This window comes from Mytilus trossulus, chromosome 11 (assembly GCF_036588685.1).
Source record: "Mytilus trossulus isolate FHL-02 chromosome 11, PNRI_Mtr1.1.1.hap1, whole genome shotgun sequence".
NCBI classification, from domain to species: Eukaryota; Metazoa; Mollusca; class Bivalvia; order Mytilida; family Mytilidae; genus Mytilus; species Mytilus trossulus.
The window spans coordinates 47,111,619-47,133,827 of NC_086383.1; the positions used below are offsets into that span (position 1 = coordinate 47,111,619).

The window sequence follows — 22,209 nt, forward strand, 5'->3', positions numbered from 1 at the left end:
TCCTGCCCCTGTGGAACCTTAGAACAATAAAATGCAAACTTGTATTGGATAAATTTGACAGTATGCGTTTTTTTTTATATCATTCAATACAAAATTCATCCGGAGGGACTAAAAATAAGCTTCAAAACTTATAGTCAAATAGCTAATTTTATTTGTTAGTAAAATTAAAAACCCAAAACAGATTCAAATAAAAGTAATAATCATTATGACTATTTCATACTTGAACAGTTATATAGTCGCATTGTATTGTAACCTGCAAGGACGTCTGAACATCTGGCCTTCCTCACGAATCCATTTATTACTAACTGAAATTAAAAATAAAGTTCTTGAGTTAAAAAATTTCAAACAGAAGAGCACATACAGTGAATTAAATGTATACCAGAGAGAACACAGTGAAGTACATGTACACGGGAGCGAAAACAGCAAAGTACATATACACGGTAGCAAATACAGCACTTGAGGAACCTGGTCAAATGAGCGAAAATAGTGAATTACATGAACATGGGAGAGAATAAAGTGATGTACATATATAAGTGTAACGTTGTGGCCTCGTCTATATACGTATAATTTCGTAAAACATAAATTACACATATATAAAACATATGTATCTAATTACATAACATAAGGGAGCAAACACAGTAAAAAACATGGACAAGGTAGAAAAACAGTGATTTACATGTACACGGGAGAGAATACAGTTATTATAAGTACATGTACAAGAGAGAGTACACAGTAAAGTACATGTACACAGGAGAGACTACAATTATTATAGATACATTTGTAACGTAAGCGTGTTTGGATTATAAAATATACGTTCGTATCCGTTTTCACAGAATCTGAGATGTACCGATTATCAGGTTATCTGCATGTTGATATCGTAAAATATCAGCTGCGAGACATAATATGAAGCTTTTTGTCGAGTGAGCGTAGCTGATATTTTACAATACCAATATGCAGATAATCTGATAATCGATTTATCGGGCTATATTTGCGTGTTTCAGAAGTGTTTTCTTTGTTTCACCAGCATACAAAAGATGCCTTGATAAGTTCGGGTCAAAGTTATTAACGTCGGTTCAGACATTATGACGTCGCTGATATGTCCGGGTCAAAGTTATTAAGGCCGGGTCAACGTATGTGACGTCACAAAGAAATGATACGGAATAATATTAAGGGCTGAACAGAGTGATATAGACAGTGGGACGACCGATAAACTCCAATATCAATCTTTTAATTAACTTAAAACCTAACTACAACTCGGAGGCTTTACTTAAAACTACAAGACCAACTTTGAAACTTAATAAAGAAATAACACTATTTACACAAATAACTTTGTATCAAAAAGTGGTCTGAAAACTAGAACCTCAATTTATCCTTGATCCTTTCACTGACTCCGAGGTCCCAACTGATTTGACAAACAATGATATTAAACTTAAGAACCACCTTCAAAAATCCTAGGTTCCTGAAACACCTAGTTCTGAGACACCCAGTCTCTGAGACACCTAGTCCTGAAACGACTAGTCTCTGAAGCACCTAGTTCCTGAGACAACTAGTTTTGAAATACCTAGCCTCCGGAACACTGAAGTCACCAGACTATTACAGACTAACTACCTGTTCGAGGGACTGCGACCATTCCCGAGAGAAATTACATTGTCGGAACAACCCGGTAGCTTCTAATAATTGTAATACTTAGTCTCCGAAGCACCAAAGTAACCAGACTATTACAAACCACCTGTTCCGAGGGACTGCGACCATTCCCGAGGGAAATTACAGTATCGGAACAACCCGGTAGCTTGCAACAATCGTAAAGACTTCAAAAACCGCTTGCTTCAAAACCACGACGCTTTCAACTCAACTAGGTTTACAAACTTCTCAATTCTAACTTCTTTATTTGCTGGTATTTTCTTCTTCAACGGCCTAATAACAAATGAGCGAACTTGCACAAAGAATCGGTGTCTTTATATACCCTGAACGCGGACCTCGAAGAGAGCACCCTAGCAACTATTAACGCGTCTCATAACAACGAGAATAAAGGAATGATTTTATATGTATTCTTCGCTAACGCATTGTTCAAACGGGTAATTAATTATAGAATAGAATTAAACGATAAATTACAAATGCTGTCTTATGCCTAAACTGCATTTTTGTCACACATTAACACGGGAGAAAACACAATGGACCCATGTTCACGGGAGAGAATACAGTTATTAAAAGTACATGTACACAAGAGAAAACGCAGTGGAAACATAATCACAGTAGAGAATCCAGTTATTATAAGTACATTTACACAGGAGAGAACATAGTGAAGTACGTGTACGCGGGAGGAAACACAGTGAGGAAAAACATGTACACGGGAGCAAACACAGTAAATAAAAACATGTACACGGGAGCAAACAAAGTGAAGAAAAACATGTACACGGGAGCAAACACAGTGAAGAAAAACATGTACACGGTAGCAAACACAGTGAAGAAAAATTTATGCACGGGAGCAAACACAGTGAAGAAAAACATGTACACGGGAGCAAACACAGTGAGAAAAAACATGTACACAGGAGCAAACACAGTGAAGAAAACATGTACAAGGGAGCAAACACAGTGAAGAAAAACATGTACACGGGAGCAAACACAGTGAAGAAAAACATGTACATGGGAACAAACACAGCGAGAAAAAACATGTACACTGGGGCAAACACAGCGAAGAAAGACTTGTACATGGGAGCAAACACATAAAAGAAAACTTGAACACGGGAGCAAACACAGTATAGAAAAACACTTACAGGGGAGCAAACACAGTGAAGAAAACATGTTCATAAATGAAAACACAGTGAAGTACATGTACACGGAGCAGACACAGTGAAGAAAAACATGTACACGGGAGCAAACACAGTGAAGAAAAACTTGTGCACGGTAACATATACAACGAAGAAAAACATGTACACGGGAGCAAACACAGTGAAATAAAACATGTACACGGGAACAAACACAGTGAGAAAAAATATGTACACAGGAGCAAACACAGCGAAGAAAAAGTTGTACACGGGAGCAAACACAGTGAAGAAAAACATGTACACAGGAGCAAACACAGTGAAGAAAAACATATACACGGTTGCAAACACAGTGAAGAAAAACATATACTCGGTTGCAAACACAGTGAGGAAAAATATGTACACGGGAGAAAACACAGTGAAGAAAAACATGTACACGGGGGCAAACACAGTGAGAAAAAAACATGTACACAGGAGCAAACACAGTGAAGAAAACATGTACATAGATAAAAACACAGTGAAGTACATGTCCACGGAGCAAACTCAGTGAAAAAAAACAGGTACACGGGAGCAAACACAGTGAAGAAAAACTTATACATGGGAGCAAACACAGCGAACAAAAAACATTTGTACACGGTAGCAAACACAGTGAAGAAAAACATTACAAGGGAGCAAACACAGTGAAGAAAAACATGTATACAAGAGCCTACACAGTGAAGAAAAACATGTACTGGGGAGCAAACACAGTGAAGAAAAACATATACACGGGAGCAAACACAGTGAAGAAATACATGTTCACAGGAGCAAACACAGTTAAGAAAAACATGTACAAGGGAGCAAACACAGTGAGAAAAAACATGTACACAGGAGCAAACACAGTGAAGAAAACATGTACATAGATGAGAAAACAGTGAAGTACATGTACACGGAGCAAACACAGTGAATAAAATCTTATACACGGGAGCAAACACAGCGAAGAAAAAGTTGTACACAGGAGCAAACACAGTGAAGAATAACATATACACGGTATTAAACACACTGAGGAAAAATATGTACACGGGAGAAAACACAGTGAAGTACATATACACGGAGCAAACTCAGTGAATAAAAACATGTACACGGGAGCAAACACAGAAGAAAAAATTATACACGGGAGCAAACACAGCGAAGAAAAACATGTACACGGGAGCAAACACAGCGAAGAAAAACTTGAACACGGGAGAAAACACAGTGAAGAAAAAACATGTACACAGGAGCAAACACAGTGAAGTAAAACAAATACACGGTAGCAAACACAGTGAGGAAAAATATGTACACAAGAGAAAACACAGTGAAGAAAAACATTACAAGGGAGCAAACACAGTGAAGAAAAACATGTATACAAGAGCCTACACAGTGAAGAAAAAGTTGTACACGGGAGCAAACACAGTGAAGAAAAACATGTACACAGGAGCAAACACAGTGAGGAAAAACATGTACACGGGAGCAAACACAGTGAAAAAAAAATTAATATGTACATGGGAGCAAAAACAGTGAAGAAAAACATGTACACGGGAGCAAACACAGTATAGTACTTATACACGGGAGTAAACACAATGAAGAAAAACATGTACACGGGAGCAAACACAGTATTGTAAAATTATACACGGGAGCAAACACAGTGAAGAAAAACTTGTACACAGGAGCAAACACAGTGAAGAAAAACATGTACACGGGAGCAAACACAGTATTGTAAAATTATACACGGGAGCAAACACAGTGAAGAAAAACTTGTACACAGAAGCAAACACAGTGAAGAAAAACATGTACACGGGAGCAAACACAGTGAGAAAAAACATGTACACAGGAGCAAACACAGTGAAGAAAAACATGTACACGGAGCAAACACAGTGAAGAAAAACATTTACATAGGAGCAAACACAGTGAAGAAAACATGTACATAAATGGGAACACAGTGAAGAACATGTAGACGGAGCAAACACAGTGAAGAAAAACATGTACACGGGAGCAAACACAGTAAAGAAAAATTTATACACGAGAGCAAACACAGCGAAGAAAAACTTGTACACGGGAGCAAACACAGTGAGGAAAAACATGTACACGGGAGCAAACACAGTATAGTACTTGTACACGGGTAGACGTTACGCACGGTATTGGTGCCACTTATCGTTACACGACGTTCAAAATAAAACAACGATTTTGACGTTGTTCCACGGTAAGTTTCAAACGTTGACCTTATATTCTACTCATGTAAAAATGCCACTTAAAGTACAGATATTTTCGAACTTGCTTCTTTATATGGATTTATTTTTTCAAACCGGTGCAAATGCAAAATTCCATGGAATTAAAACAAAATTTTAGATACATGAACAATTCTTAATTTATACAAAGAATTGTCTGCAACAATAACACAATAGCAATTTTGATATCTTGTAAACTGATTTAAATATATAAAAAGAAGATGTGGTATGTTTGCCAATGACACAACTTCCCACAAGAGACCAAAATGACACTGAAATTAACAACTATAGGTCATTGTACGGCCTTCAACAATGAGTTAAGCCCATATCGCATAGTCTGATATAAAAAGCCCCGAAATGACAATGTAAAACAATTCAGACGAGAAAACTAACTGCCTAATTTATGTTAAAAATTTAACTGAAAAGTCTGTTTTGTATATTTTTTGGCGTTATTTTATCTTCAGAATGTTTTAAATCTTTAAAATTTAGTTTGATACTTTGAGTGAAACAAATACAGGACAAATCTGAGTCTAACCTTTTTACTCTTAGGACGAGCGTGCATACGCCATATCACATTAGCTGTCTTTGCTTATAACCTTTGATGTCTTATTTTCTTTTCTTTTTGATATTTGTGTATTAACAGTTTCTTCTATTTCTTATAACTAAGCAATGTTCTATCTGCCAGAGTACGTCTCCTATATTTGCTGGTAAGATTGTAAATATTTCGTTTCTTGTTTCTGTCTCTTTTCTCCAATTACACGTTTACATATGTCTGTTGTAATTTGGTAGTTACGCTCCCTCCATGTACGTTAATGATCAAATGCTTCTTGATTTGTCTCTGACTATGTGAAAGGTGTAGGTAGTATATCGCCAGCTATTTTTCTTTTCATAATCTTATTTTATCAACACTTTAATCCTGGGACTATTATCACGGTGGGTATGGTTGTCCTGCGAGAGAACGTACTGTGCTGGTGATTCGGTCCTGACGGGTGCTGGTGATCAATGAAAAAATGTAAACAAAGACGAAAATGATGATTGTTGACGTTTTCACTCGTAAAAAATGGAAGAAAACAGTTAAGATTTTTCAATTTTGTTTCTTATGGGTTCATATGTAAACCATTAAAAAGTTGACCCTCTAAACTGTTTCAGTAAGCGTAACACAAAAATGCTCAATTTCAGAAAATCTCGAACTGAAAAAATAAAACAGAAATGCTCATAGAGTTCGCTTTCTATACCGCAATCCACACGACAAACTATTTTGTGAAAAAACTTTGCAATTTATTAAAGTTTAGCATTTTTTCAATTTATTCATGTCCTGATACTGTGCTGGTGGGTCCTGTCATTGTGCTGGTGGGTCCTGATACGGTGCTGGTGATTTTGGATAATAAGTTGGTCATATTTGAAACAAATGTTACAAAATCAATAAAATTGGGCAGATAATTGTTGTCAATAGGATCTATGACTCCTATTTTAGCTCTTGTGCATCCATTTGGCTGTTTAATATGTGTTTTCAAATGATCGTAACTTGTATTAAATAATTACATAAAAGGACAACATCTTTCGTCCAATATCAGATAACAATATATAGTATCTAAAATAAGAATAGTTTTATTAAGATATTAAATGCCCCTTACATTGATGCTTCAACAATGATCAAAGCCCATGCCGCATAGACATGTTTGTTAGCGCTCCGCATACCCCTCCCCACTTTCATCCAACTCATTTCCTCCTTCCCTGTTACAGTGGTGTACCAACACAACAATTTATTACATACAATAATAACACAAAGACACACATTTTTGAATAACGAATGCTTGCAGGTACTGAAATCTAGTTCAAAGCCGCATTTCAACTAATAGATAAACCATGTTCTCATATACAAAAATCCCAATCGTGGACTTTTTAGCTTCCACGCTGACGAGGTATGTTAGCTGTTCTTATGCTCGGAAACTTTCACATTTCCATCTTTTTTCTGAAATATTTTACCCACTTCATACTTGACAGGATTGTTATCCTAGTAAAAGGTGTAACCAATTAATTGAACACAAGTTAAAAATTCCACAATACTATAAAATTCATTTTATGTGTCAATTTGTTCGAAAAAAGTCGAAAAAAGAGAGTTTTTTTAATGTCATGACTATCTGCCGCTTTCTAGATCTATGCTTAGCATTTATTTCAGATGACATGGACTCCTCACCCTGGTGACCCTGCTGCCTTTCATAACTTTATCCGTATACATGTATTAATAGATAAACAAAAGGCTGCAATAGTATTTTTGTATTTAAAATGATTCGTTGTAACGAGAATATTTGTGGTGAATGGAAACTGTGAGGGTCAAAATTTTAAATTGCTTCTAAATGTTACTGGACCCAGTTTCGTTATCTGATCTGAATTTTCTGAAATGTGCAAGGTAAATAGACATTTTGATTTTTTTTACTCTAGTTTTGCCCTAATTGCTTGAACATTTGCAATATTAAAGCCGATTTCAATGAGTGTGTAGACAAAGGGAATATCTTTCATTGGTTATCTTGTTTGCTGAACAGAAAAGTCATTGTTAGGTTATGTAAACTACCCTACTTTAAGAGTAGACTAGTCCGAAAAGCGACACATCTTTCTCTCTGTAGGACCAGACTACTTCGAAAGGAGGGTAATATACCTTACCTAACAATGACTTCACGGTTTAGCTAACAAGCTAACCAAAGATATTAGCTTTGCCTACATACTCAATGGAATCGGCTGTAACTAAAAACTCGAATACATTTTATCAGACAGTGGTCATGTTTGTTGATGAATATTGTTTTTCCTAGATTCACTCTTCAAAAATCATATGGTAACATTTAGTCAAGTAAATTGTAATACGGACGCCAAGACAATACATGAACCTCACTCGACCCCTCAACACAGGTGAGCTTATATATGATCTTATAGCGATTCGGGTTGATAATCAGTTGAAATCAAGCCAGTTGTTTGTGTGTGTAGATTTGTATTGTTGTAAACTGTTATGACTTTTTAAAGTTAAATCTAGGTGTTTAATCTACGAATTTCTTTTTTAAACTTATATAGATATAGGAAGATGTGGTGTGAGTGCCAATGAGACAACTCTCCATCCAAATAACAATTTAAAAAGTAAACCATTATAGGTTAAAGTACATTATACTTGTTTTATACTCAATTGAAGTCACAATTAACAAAGCAAACGTTAGTTTCAAATACTTTTAAATAGATTTTTAAAGATAATGTACCCTTGTGTTGATCCCATGCTAAACAAAACAAAAATCTCTGTACAATGGTCTGTGAATTTTCTACAAAAATAGTAATTTTATTTTCACCAAATTCTCTTTTTCTACTAAATACAATAATGAACTATAAATAATAATGCTTTGCAAGAAGTTTCCCCTTGATACATATATATGTACAAAATTATATCTCTATTATTCATTGTCTGTGCTGTTTTGATACTATTGCAGTTTGCACATTTTCGTAATTGACAGGCCACAGGAGGGAGTGATAAACCATACACGAAAATATGAAATATTGATCTTAGTAAGTACTTAATTTGCATCTCTGAACCCCAACCCGGCTTGTTTTTTAGGAGGGTGTCTAAAAATGGTCGATTACAGACAGTCGAGTACGTATTTTACTTTCCAGGCGTGTTTACGTTGATTGTTAAAGTCCTGAAAACGGATAGATGAAAACAAAAATGTTTGATTTATTTGGCTTTAGATTCAGTTTTTTTAAATATAAATTAAGGCTACATTTTAATATAATAATACTAAGAATTCACAATATAAAAAAATGCAGAAAAAAAATTGAGAAGTGAAATATCTTAGTAAGGAGTCATTACTACAGAGATGGTGTGTTTGACACACAAAACTTAAAAGCTTGGTGATATAACCAATATTAAAATAAAAGTGTATTTTAGTTGGGTATTTTTTCCATTTACTCATTTTCAATTATAATTAAGGCAGATTTGATTTTTATTCATAAAAGTATTTAAATATAGAAAAGTAGGACACATTGTTCACTTCCTCCCCTGTAATTCTTTATCAAAAATATTTATTTATTTTGGAATTTTGAAATGAAAAGCTAAGAAATCTTAGTTTTGTTAGTGTTCTTTAGGTTATCTCGTCTTCATTCTTTGACATATTCTAGTCTGCCCTTTCATAAAATAGTGATTTTTTTTAAGTGTTCTATCGAACTTTCGAAAAAAAAAACACCTGATAACCGTTCAGACAAAAAAGTTATGTTGAAAACATCTTACAGATACAGCAAGTGATTCTTAATAGCTGTAAGATACCTTTTTCTTTTAAAATACAACTTTTAAATCTTACGGGAAACTATTCCCAGCTTAACACGTTCACTGTAACCTCGCTCTAACTTACCCCCCCCCCCCCCAAAAAAAAAAAACCACAAACAAACCCGCAAATGTCATTCTTATAGTCAGCACTCAATTGTTCACAAACAAATGTGTTTTAAGCTGCTAAAGACATATGATTCAAACGCTCAGAAATTCCTTTGTTCTATATTTTTGCTCTCCATTTTTATGCAAAACCTTTTACATTTTTATTTTATGGTTTATTGTTGAAGGTCGTACAATGACGTATGGTTGTTAACACATACTTCCTTTGGTTTCTTGTGGAAATTTGTCCATTGACAACAAACAAACCACATCATCTACTTTATATAAGTATTGTTTAAATTACAACGTATTTTGGTGATCTTGCAAAATGATCGTAATCCCGAAAATCGTCAACATATTTTCTTATCTTCAAAGGGGGCAAGAAGGGTTCCATTAACAGGCCATTAAATAAAATTACAGTTAATTTTAAAAAGAATAAAAAAATAGGGGTATTTTTTCTCTCATAATAACAGTAAACAGATTCATAACAATGTCAATTTCAAGAAAGCAGACAACAGTTAATTAGTCAATAACAGTACAGCATCAATGATCTTGAATATATAAAAAGTAAAAACACAAAAATACTGAACTCCGAGGAAAATCCAAAAAGGAAAATCAAAAAATCAAAAGGTAAAATCAAAAGTTCAAACACATCAAACGAATGGATAACAACTGTCATATTCCTGACTTGGTACAGGCATTTTCTAATGTAGAAAATGGTGGATTGAACCTTGTTTTATAGCTAGCTAAACATCTCACTTGTATGACAGTCGCATCAAATTCCATTACATTGTCAACGATGTATGAACAAAACAAACATACTCAAAGAGTGAAAATGTCAAAAATAGGGGTTTATGCCACTTTTAACTAAAATATAAAGGCACAGAACCAGGACATAGGAGCACAGAACCAGGACCGTTTTTCTTATCACCAGCACATCGTCAGGACAATTCCGTTTAACGAACTTGCACGACTTTTGCAATATAATATTGTTGTAATATACTTTGCATGGTACTTATGACGCATCAGAGAAAAATCAAGCAACAAAACAGTCGTTTTATTGCCGTTCTGATACAATGTAAACAAACCCACCAGCACAGAATCAGGACCCACCAGCACCCGTCAGGACCGAATCACCAGCACAGTACGTTCTCTCGCAGGACAACCATACCCACCGTGATTATACTACCGATGATATAATAGTTCAAGAATTTAATTTTATCTTTTTTCCTTAAACAGTGACTTATACATTTTGTACCTACTATATAATTCATGTTATTTATGAAGTCCACAATATTAACATCAAGCCCGATTTTATGGAAAATGTTAAAAATAGTATATTTTCAAAAATCTCTAACAAATTTTTTAATAAATTGTGCATCAAGTTTGAAAAAGAAATACGTGCTCTTATGCTGCCGTTACCAGCTTTCAATGATTTAAAGTTGGTTGAAGTCTTTTCAAAAAGAAAATGATTTCATTGATTAAAATTTTAAAATCAGGATTGTTTTACCAGCAAATAATTTAGAAAATTCATGTTATGTAGGAATTTACACATTTTATACAGTTGGTTTTCTCGCCGGGCCTTTTATAGCTGGTAAGGGTTTTGCTCATTGTTGATTGCATATAGAAATTATTAATTGGTCTTTTACGGCCGCATATTCTACTTTATTATGAAAATGAGAACAGTGGTATGGTATTGTTTTGTGTTTGCTATCGGAATATAATTGAGAAAGGACATGGGGAATGTGTCAAAGCGACAACAATTCGACCACAGAGTAGACAACAGGAAACATATTTTACGAGCTATCTTTTCATCTGATATTTTTTCACAAACTCAAGCTTCGAAAAAGGGTCGGCAATCAAATCTTTTTTATAATGTTTGAAATTATAGAATTTGGCAAAGTATGGAAAACTCTTTACACGGTCATCGCGATGTAAAAATCATTATTTCAGCTATGTTTTGTGGCGCTCTGCGAAGATGAAAGAGGTCTGCTTTACACACAAAAAATAAAATAATCTGCACCCAGCAGATTGATTAGTTATATTTTTTTCTCGAAAGAGTTGATAGTATCTGTAAATTAATACCTTGGAGCTTGTTGCCGCATGTTTATGTGCCATTCATCATATGTGTCGGACAACTTCTCTCCCTCTCCCTCTCGTTTGTTCTTTCTCAAATTATGATAAAAAAATGTTTCTATTTCAATTTTAAAACTAGTTTCATCACATGCCTATGTACCAGGCAATTCTGTTGGAGATTCGAGAAAATAAACTTCATTCTGCTACACTACTTCTAAATGTAATAACCTTATTTTTCATTCACACATTGCTAGGTGGATGACTAGGAATTGTTCTACTCACAGTTGTTAAAAAAAATGATTGTTACCTATACTGACACGCTTATGACATACGAGTATTTCTCTGATAAAACTTTTTTTTAAATGATTGCACGTTTTTTACTGAAAGGTTCACGACCAAGGAGTACTTTTTCTCATAAGATTTTCTGAGAATATTCATTCATTTGTATAGCTTCGAATCTTTTAATAGCATCGCTATGACTTTGCAAATACTATCTGCCTAAGGAGGAAAATTGAGATCTCACTTTTGATCGCATTTTCTTTTTCAATGCATCTTTTATAAAGTGGGAATGTGGTCATAAGTAAGTTGTCTCTTTGTTATAGCTCCGGGGTCTTGCCTTTATGAAGTATCCGAGTTAAATATTTCGACATCTCGTATCCTTGAAACAATGCAGATCTTTATTTTAATGCGTATTAAACGAGAACTTTATTTTATATATATATCAGACCATTTCATGAATAATGTTATGCCAAATATGCAAGAAAAGTCGTATCAGTTTAACGTTATTATAACGCGAACGTCAAATTACGGTTAAACCGTAATACGGGGACATGTCATTGGACATCTTAGATCGTTTCGGATTTTCTACTTGCAATTCAAACAAAAGTATATATCATATCAATTTAAAGAAAATTAAATGTATTTTCCGTTCATATCAGTTTACATGTGTTACAAACTTGCGATACAGTAGAATTTCGTTTGATAAAAAGCCTCTGAATTATTCTTTGTGTTATTTTGTACATCGGGACATTTTATTGGACACGGGAAAAATGACGATGTTTTTAAAATCAGACCGCAGTTAGATAATGGTGACTGCAGAAAGCTTCTTCAGAACATGTATATTTTATCTGATATCATTAAAATCTATTTTCGTCCGTTATATCCTATGAAAATTAAGGCAGAAATTTTTTTTGCGGGTTGAGCAGCTAATTGGGACATTTTTTTCTCTTTTTTATTTAAACACTTCTGACGATCTTCCTACCCTTACAGTTAAAAACGTCTGCTACTTCGTTTAACTTTAAATGTATACAATACAGTTGTAAAATTTTAAACCATTCTTCTTACTTCTGAATCTGCACTGGGATTTCAAAGACGCGCATAAAACAAAATTGTAACAGCGGGACACCCTTGAAATGACGTTATAGGCATCGAAATGAGCAAAGTTTTTCATTAAAAAATAGACAAATCACAAATAATCTATGTTATTGATTTCTATGGTTTATTTCCCTTCGAATGATATGCATAACATGGATATTTATTGTATAGGATAAGTGCTTGAATTTGAATAACCCGCCTTCAAACCCGTATTTCGAAAGTGACACCAATATCGTGCGCAACGTCGTAGCGAACACACTTGACGTTATCATATACGGAAGCGAACAGAGCGTAGCGAAATGCACGACACGTTCAGCGAAGAGAGTGTAGTTATTGTACACTAGAGCGAACAGTGGGAAGTATGTGTGCTAGGAAACGAACCCGTGCATTAATTATTGAATGTTACACTATACTAGTCGTGAACTATATTTATAGATTAAAAATGCCTTCTATCATACATACTCCATTTAGATCCAAGTAATACTGGGCATCCTCCGTGTTCTAGTCGTGGGTCTATTTCTCCATTTGGAAGAAGATTATACCAAAATGCAGCAGCTCCCTTGATTAAAACACAATAAAGCACAAAAATATACCTTCTTTTTTAAAAATCTTTTCAGGGTATATAATTTAATAAAAAATTAGAAGTAATACAGTTACATATCAAAATTTAATAATTCTGTCACATACAGTTTACAGTTCTAGAGTAGATCTGATATATGTTTTGTAAGATTAGTCGTATGAAACCGTTACGAGTTTCTAGTGATCATAATGTTAAACAAATATTTGGACCAAATTAAATGCAAGCATATTCGATTTAATATATGCCAATATTTTGATATCATATTTCAACCTTCATCTGAATTTTTTAAACTTTAAAAATTAAAATTTGCAATCTTAACGAAACGTATCATTTGTATGGACAATTTAAATAACCGTTTAACTAAAATGTTTAAAAGTAATATTTTGAGCCCAAACGGTTTCGGGACCCCTATTTTTTTTTACCACCAATTTGATTCACTCTTTGTAAAGATTTAAATAAAAAAAAAATACGGCACTTCTGACAGAAACTTGGAATAGGTCTGTGAAGTCTTTTAAGCACCCTCTTTTTTACACAAACCCTTTAGTATAAACGACCAATAAAATGTATTCAGTGATTGTTGATTATAAATTTTTGGCAACTTTATTGCTTTCGTGCCGAAGTTAACCAATGGTTGATAGAAAAAATAATCAACACACTCTCGTTGATGATAAGGCGAAGTCGTGTAAAATTAGTGAGATGATATAGAGGTTTTTTTGTAAATTTATCCATTTCAAAACAGTTTTTTTCCAAATACTAGTACATTGAAAAAATTCTCATTATAGGTAAATATTTTCTTTCTTACAAGTTTGCTAACTCTCCACTTCATAACGATGTCCCCTTTGCACTGCGATTGTTAAATTTTTATAGAGATTTGGCTTATATGACGCTTTTACCAGAAGCAAATATTTATCACATTATTAAAATCATTTTTCACTTGTGATGCAATGACTGATACTCTATTATGCATTTTTTTTCGCGTTTTAAGATTCGACCTAAACAACTTTGAAATAAAATGAGAATACCTATTCATGTGATATCACTCGAAAATGAGAATACCTATTCATGTGATATCACTCGAAAATGAGAATACCTATTCATGTGATATCACTCGAAAATGATAATACCTATTCATGTGATATCACTCGAAAATGATAATACTTATTCATGTGATATCACTCGAAATTAAGAATACTTATTCATTTGATATGATTAACTTAAAGGTTATTCCTGGCCTTTCGATTGTACAATATACTTAGTTCTAGTATTCTAAACAAACACATAACGTTCTGCTACTGATTAACTCGTAATTCAAAACGATGTGGGATTTTTTTTTTTAAATTGCATTTTTTAACTTTCCTGTAATCCACTCATCTATAAACCATATACCAGCAATCATTGCTTACCTAAACCCCTAATCACCTTGCTGAAACGTTAAATCTTGACACACATTAGGTCATTTATAGCTTAATTACTGTTCGGTGTGAGCCAAATCTCCATATTGAGACCGTACTTTGACCTAAAACGCTTTTTCTTTTACGAATTGTGACCTGGATGGAGAGTTGTCTCATTGACACTCATACCCCATTTTCTTATATCTATGAAATGCGTTGCTTTTTATATACTTCGTACAAGAGAAAATATTGGAATATTTTACATGCTTAAAAGTTTTTCTCTCAATCATATAGATCTAGACCGAATGTGGTATATATTCAGTTTGCGTCAATGTTTCAATTCAAACATATAATTTACTGTGTCTGTTTCAAAAGCATTCTTTGTGTAGTTCTGGTTGCGCGAAACATTTTTTTTATACAATATATAAGGTATGAAATGGTACTTTTTCAACAGGGATTCTTGTGTTGAGTTCGGGGAAAATGGTAGCTCCTCCTTCTCTTACGTCATTCATCTGAAAGATAAAAAAAACCCGTTTAGGTCAAGTTGACAATCGTTACAGGTAAAACTGTTCATCATTTATTATTGTTGCTTCGTACACTAGATATTTGAAAAAGATACAAGGGACACCAAAATAAGTTGCAAATAGACGTTTAATTGTTTAACGCATTAAGGAGTGGTCCAATTGTTTCAGGGGACAACTTCTTAAAGTGTCAACCAATTTACGTGTATGACTCTTTAAAGAGTCAGCCAATTGTTTTAGGGTATATCTTTTCAATGAGCTAGCGAATTGTTCAAGAGTATCCTCCATCGTTTAATGAATATTTTCAATTCTATTCCTCGACGTAGACGCAGTCATGGTTATCGTCATTATATATCACCTTCTCTGCATGATGTCGCTATTAATGACTTGCTGTCATTTATACAAAAACCGTTAGGTATTCATTACATTCGCACGAAATTTTATTCCTTACCCCTTTCAAAACTTCATTCTCTATTCAAAATTAGGTTTGTGACTTGTAATATTCGAAATGATAGCTATGCGTTTGTATTGGTTTGAATGAGGGTTTGTAACAATGGTTTACATAACTAGGATAAAACCCCACTGAAATGAATTTTTGGGAGTTAGACCTATATGGAAATTGCTATGGTTCGTAGTTGCTGTTAAGAAAAACAATACGCATACAACCTACATTCATTCGGCAAGGCTCGCCAGCTCCGTACGGCAAAGTTTGCCACCGGACATGGCTCAAATGAAAGGGCATAACTAGGAAAAAGCCCCACTGAAATGATTTTTTGGGAGTTAGGCCGATGCCGATTTGATAATTGCTGTGGTTCAAAGTTGTTGTTAACAAAAAAAACATATACAACCTACTAACATTCGGTAAGAATCGCCAGTTCCGTACGGCAAAGTTCGACACTGGAGATGGCTCAAATGAAAGGGTATAACTTGAGGAAGGCCCCACTGAAATGATGTTTTTGGAGTAAGACCCACTTGGGAATTGCTGTGGTGCATAGTTGCTGTTAAGAAAAACAAAAGTACGTATGCAACCTACATTCTTTCGTTCAATCTCGCCTGCTACGTACGGCAAAGTTCGCCACTGGTCATGGCTTAGATGAAAAGGTATAACTGGGGAAGGTCCAACTGAATTATTTTTTTGGGAGTTAGGCCCATTTTGGAATCGCTGTGGTTCATAGTTGCTGTTAAGAATTAGAAATACGCATACAACCTACATTATTTTTGTTAGACTCGCAAACTCCGTACGGCAAAGTTCGCCACCGGGTATGGCTCAAATGATAGGTATAACTAGGGGAAGGTCCCACTGAATTGAATTTTTGGGAGTTAGGCCCATTTGTGAATTGATGTGGTTCATTGTTGCTGTTAAGAAAAAAATACGTATACAACCTACAGTATATAGGTAAGACTTGCTTGCTCTGTACATCAAAGTTCGCCACCGGACATGGCTCAAATGAAAGGTATAACTGGGCAAAGGCCCAACTAAAATGATGTTTTTAGAGGATGACCCATTTGGGAATTGCTGTGGTTCACAGTTCCTGTTAAGAAAAAAACGTTAACAACATACATTCTTTTGTTAAGATTCCCCAGGTCCATACGGCAAAGTTCGCCACCGTATATGGCTGAAATGAAAAGGTATAAATGGACGAACAAAATGATTTGTTTGGAGTTACACCCATTTGTGAATTGCTGTAGTTCATAGTTGCTGTTCAGTTAGAAAAAAACCGAACAGAACCTACAATATTTCGGTAAAACTCGCTAGCTCTGTACGGCAAAGTTTGCCACCGAATATCGCTCAAATGAAAGGTATAATTGGGGAAAGGCCCCACTGAAATGATGTTTTTGGAGTGTGACTCATTTGGGAATTGCTGTGGTTCAAGGTTGCTGATAATAAAGAAAAAAACCCGTATACATCCTAAAATATTTCGGTAAAACTCGCATGCTCCGTACGGCATGGTTCAAATGAAAGTATATAACTTGGGGAAGGCCCAATTGAAATTATTTGTTTGGAGTGAGACCCATTTGGGATTTGCTGTTGTTCATTGTTGCTGTTAAGAATGAAAAAAACCCGTATACAACCTACATTATCTCGGTATAACTCGCCAGCTCCGTATGGCAAAGTTCGCCACCGGACATGGCTCAAACGAAAGGGTATAATTGGGGAAAGACCCCACTGAAATGATTTGTTTGGAATGAGACACATTTGGGTATTGATGTGGTTTATTGTTCAAGTAAGAAAAAACCCGTATGTAACCTACAATATTTAGGTAAAACTCGCTAGCCTCGTACGGCAAAGTTCGCCACCGGATATGGCTCAAATGTAAGGGTATAGCTGTGGGATGGTCCCACTGAAATGATTTTTCAAACTTTGACCCATGGTTCATTGTTGCTCTTAAGAAAAAAAATGATTTACCACCTACATTCTCTCGTTAATACTTGCCAGCTCTGTACGGCAAAGTTCGCCTCTGGTCTTGGTTTAAATGAAAGGTTATAGCTGGGGGATGGTCCCACTGAAATAATTTTTTGGGAGTTAGGTCCATTTAAGAATTGCTGTGGTTCATAGTTGCTGTTAAGAAAAATGCATATAGAACCTACAGTTGTTCGGTCAGACTCGCCAGGTTCTTACGGCAAAGATCGCCATTGGAAATGACTCCAATGAAAAGATATAACTGAGGGAAGGTCCCACTGAAATGATTTTTTGGTCGTGAGGCCAATATGGGAATTGCTGTGGTTCATAGTTGCTGTTAAGAAGAAAAAAATACGTCTACAACCTACAATATTTCGGTAAAACTCGCAAGGTGCGTACAGCAAAGTTTGCAAGCGTATATGGCATAAATGAAAGTTAAAACTGGAGGAGGACCAACTGAAATGATTTTTTACAACCTAAAATATTTCGGTAAAACTCGCAAGCTGCGTACAACAAAGTTCGCTAGCGTAGAAAAAAAGATGCGTATACAACCTAAAATATTTCGTATAGACTCGTCAGCTCCGTACGGCAAAATTTGCCACCCCACATGGCTCAAATAAAAGGGTATAACTGGGGGAAGGCCCCACTGAAATCTAATGATATTTTGGTGTAAGACCCATTCGGGAATTGCTGTGGTTCATAGTTGCTGTTAAGAAGAAAAAAGTTACGTTTACAACCTACATTATTTCGATGAGGCTCACCAACTCCGTACGGCAAAGGTTGTTTGTGGTCATGGCTTAAATGAAAGGGTATAACTGGGGGAAGGTCCCAAGTAAATGATTTTTGGGGGGTTAGGGCCATTTAGAAGTTAATGTGGTTCATAGATGCTGTTTAGAAAGAAAAAAACCCGTATACAACCTCCAATATTTCGGACAAACTCGCAAGCTCCGTACGGCAAAGTTCGCCATCGTACATGGTTCAAATAAAAAGGATTGAACTGTGAGAAGGCCCCAGTGAGGTAATGTTTTGGGAGTTATGCCTATTTTGGAATTGCTGTGGTCCATAGTTGCTGTATATACGTATACAACCTACATTATTTCGTTAAAACTCGCCAGCTCCGTACGGCAAAGTTAGCAACTGATCATGGCTTTAACGAAAATTTATAAATGGGCGAAGGTCACCCTAAAATATTTTTTTGGGATTTAGGCCCATTTGGGAATTGCTGTGGTTCATAGTGGCTTTTAAGAAAAAAATAATACGTATACAAACCACAATATTTCTGATAGACTCGCCAGCTCCGTACGGCAAAGAACGGCAGCAGACATGGCTCAAATGAAAGGAATAACTGGGAGAAGACCAAACTAAAAATGTTTTTTTTTAATTGAGGCCCATTTGGGAATTGCTGTGGTTCATAGTGGCTATTCAGAAAAAAATAAATATACAACCTTCAATATTTTGGATACACTCTTCAGTTCCGTACGGCAAAGCTCGCCACCAGACACGACTCAAAGGATATAGCTGGATAAAGGCCCCACTGAAAGGATTTTTTTGGAGTTAGACCCATTTGGGACTTTCTGTGGTTCATAGTTGCTGTTAAGAAAAAAAATTACGTACGCAATCTACAATAATTCGAATACACTCTCCAGCTTCGCACGGCAAAATTCACCACTGTACATGCCACAAATGAAAGGGTATAACTGGGTGAAAGCCCCACTGAAATGATTTTTTTGGAGTTAGACCCATTTGGAACTTTCTGTGCTTCATATTTGCTGTTAAGAAAAAAAGATAGGTATACAACCTACATTGTTTCGTTGAGACTCCCCAGCTCCGTACGGTGAAGTTAGCAACTGGTCATGGCTTAAATAAAAGGGTATACATGTAACTGGGTGCAGGCCCCAATAAAATGATTTTTTTTTGTTAGGCCCATTTGGGAATTGCTGTGGTTCAAAGTTGCTGTTAAGACACAAAAATACGTATACAACCTAAAATATTTCGGATAGACTCGCCAGCTTCGTACGGCAAAATTAACCAACGGACATGGCTCAAATGAAAAGGAATAACTGGGATGAGGCCCCACTGAAATGCTTTGTTTTGAGTTAGACCCGTTTGAGAAATTCTGTGCTGCATAGTTGTTGTTAAGAAAAACTCGCTATATCTGTACGGCAAAGTTCGTAACTGATCTGACATTGCTTGAATGAAAGGGTATAACTGAGGTTAATTTCCCACTGAAACTATTTTTTGGGAGTTAGACCCATTTGCTGTGGTTCATAGTTGCTGGTAAGAAAAGAAGTACGTATATAACCTACAATATTTCGGATAGACTCGCCAGCTCAGTAGGGCAAAGTTCGCCATCGGACATGGCTCAAATGAAAGGGTATAACTGGATGAAAACCCCACTGAAATGATTTGTTTGGAGTTACACCGATTTGGGAATTGCTGTATTTCAAAGTTGGTGTTAAGAAACAAAAATACGTATACAACATACAATATTTCGGAGAGACTCGCCAGCTCCTTAGGCAAAGTTCGCCACCGGACATGGCTCAAATAAAAGGTATAACTAGGGGAAGTCCCAACTGAAATGATTTTTTTGGATATAGGTCCATTTGGGAATTGCTAACGTTCATAGTTAGTGTTAAGAAAAAAATATTTTTACAACCTACATTATTTCGTTCAGACTTGCAAGCTCCGTACAGCAAAGTTCGTAACTGATCATTGCTTAAATGAAAGGGTATAACTGGGCGAAAGTCCTACTGAAATGATTTTTTGGGAGTTAGGCCCATTTGGGAATTGCTGTGGTTCGTAGTTGTTATTAAGAAAAATAATACGTATACAACCTACAATATTTCTGATAGAATCTTCAGCTCCGTACGGCGAATCTCGCCACCAGACATGGATCAAATGAAAGGGTATAACTGTATGAAGGTCCCACTGAAATGATTTGTTTGGAGTTAGGCCCATTTGGGAATTGCTGTGGTTCATAGTTGCTGTTCAGAAAAGAATAATACGTATACAACCCAAAATATTTCGGATAGACTCGCCAGCTCCGTACGGCAAAGATCGCCACTAGACATGGCTCAAATGAAAGATATAACTGGGAGAAGACCCAACTGAAATGATCGTTTTGGAATTGCTGTGGTTCATAGTTGCTGTAAAATAAAAATACGTATACAACCTACATTAAACCGATAAGACTCACCAGCTCCATACGACAAATTTGCCAAAGTACAGTGCTCAAATGAAAGGGTATAACTATGGGATGGCCCAACTGAAATGATGTTTTTGGAATTAGACCCATTTGGGAATTGCAGTGGTTTATAGTTGCTGTTAAGAAGAAAAAAGTTACGTATACAACCTACAATATTTCGGATAGAGTCGCCAGCTCCGTACGACAAAGTTCGCCAGCGTACATGGTTCAAATGAAAGGGTATAATATATTGAATACAACACGCTATTAATTTCTTGCGTCCGAAGCGCCTTTCTGGATTTACCTTCATCAGGAACGCTCAAAGCCAAACATTTGAAATCCGAAGATGTATAAGTACCGAAACCGTTGAAGAGCTGTATGTCAAAAAATACCTAAAATAAATAGCCAAATTCATCTAAAGCCAACTTTGCCTGAGGGAGTATAACTGTGGAAAGGCCCCAGTTAAGTGATTTTTTGGGAGTTAGTCCTATTTAGTAATTGCTGTGGTTCATAGTTGCTGTTAAGAAAAAAAAAATACGTATGCAACCTACAATATTTCGGATAGACTCGCCAGCTCCGTACTCAAAAGTTCGCTACCGGACATTGCTCACATGAAAAGGTATAACTAGGAGAAAGCCCCACTAAAATTATTTTCTGGGAGTAAGTCCCATTTGGGAATTGCTGTGGTTCATAGTTGCTGTTAAGAAATAAAAATACGTATACAACTTTTTTTTATTTCGTTAAAACTCGCAAGCGCCGTACAGCAAACTGTGCAACTGGGCATGACTCAAATGAAAGGGTATAACTGAGAGATGGCCCTACTGAAATGATTTTTTTGGGTAAGGTCCATTTGGCAATTGCTGTGGTTTATAGTTGCTGTTAAAAAATAAAAAAAAGCGTATACAAACTTCAATATTTCGGTAAGAATCGCCTCTTAACAAGGCTCAAACAAAAGGATATAACTAGGAGATGGCCCCACTCAAATGATTTTTTTTCGAAGTTAGGTCCATTTTGAAATTGCTGTGGATCGCTGTTAAGAAATAGAAATACGTATCAACCCTACATTATTTCGATAAGACTCGCTAGCTCTATACGACAAAGTTCGCCACCTGACATGGCTCAAATGAAATGTATAACTGGGGGAAGGTACATAAAGGCAACAGTAGTATTCCGCTGTTCAAAACTCATATATCCATGGGAAAAAAAATCGGGGTAACAAACTAAAACCGAGGGAAACATTAAATATAAGAGGAGAACAACGACACAACACTGAAATGTAAC

At 35.6% G+C, this 22,209-nt stretch overlaps 1 protein-coding gene across 1 annotated transcript in view; it reads right to left on the reverse strand.

Moving 5' to 3' along the window:
• Window positions 1-228: 228 nt before the first annotated feature.
• LOC134690099 (prolyl 4-hydroxylase subunit alpha-1-like) overlaps window positions 229-22,209 on the reverse strand; it is a 47,737-nt gene continuing 25,756 nt past the window's right edge. Inside the window, exons 10-12 of the mRNA XM_063550071.1 lie at window positions 15,266-15,334; window positions 13,314-13,410; window positions 229-305 (exon numbers count right to left, since the gene is read on the reverse strand). Coding sequence (XP_063406141.1) covers window positions 229-305; window positions 13,314-13,410; window positions 15,266-15,334 — 243 coding nt within the window. The remainder of the gene's footprint in view (window positions 306-13,313; window positions 13,411-15,265; window positions 15,335-22,209) is intronic.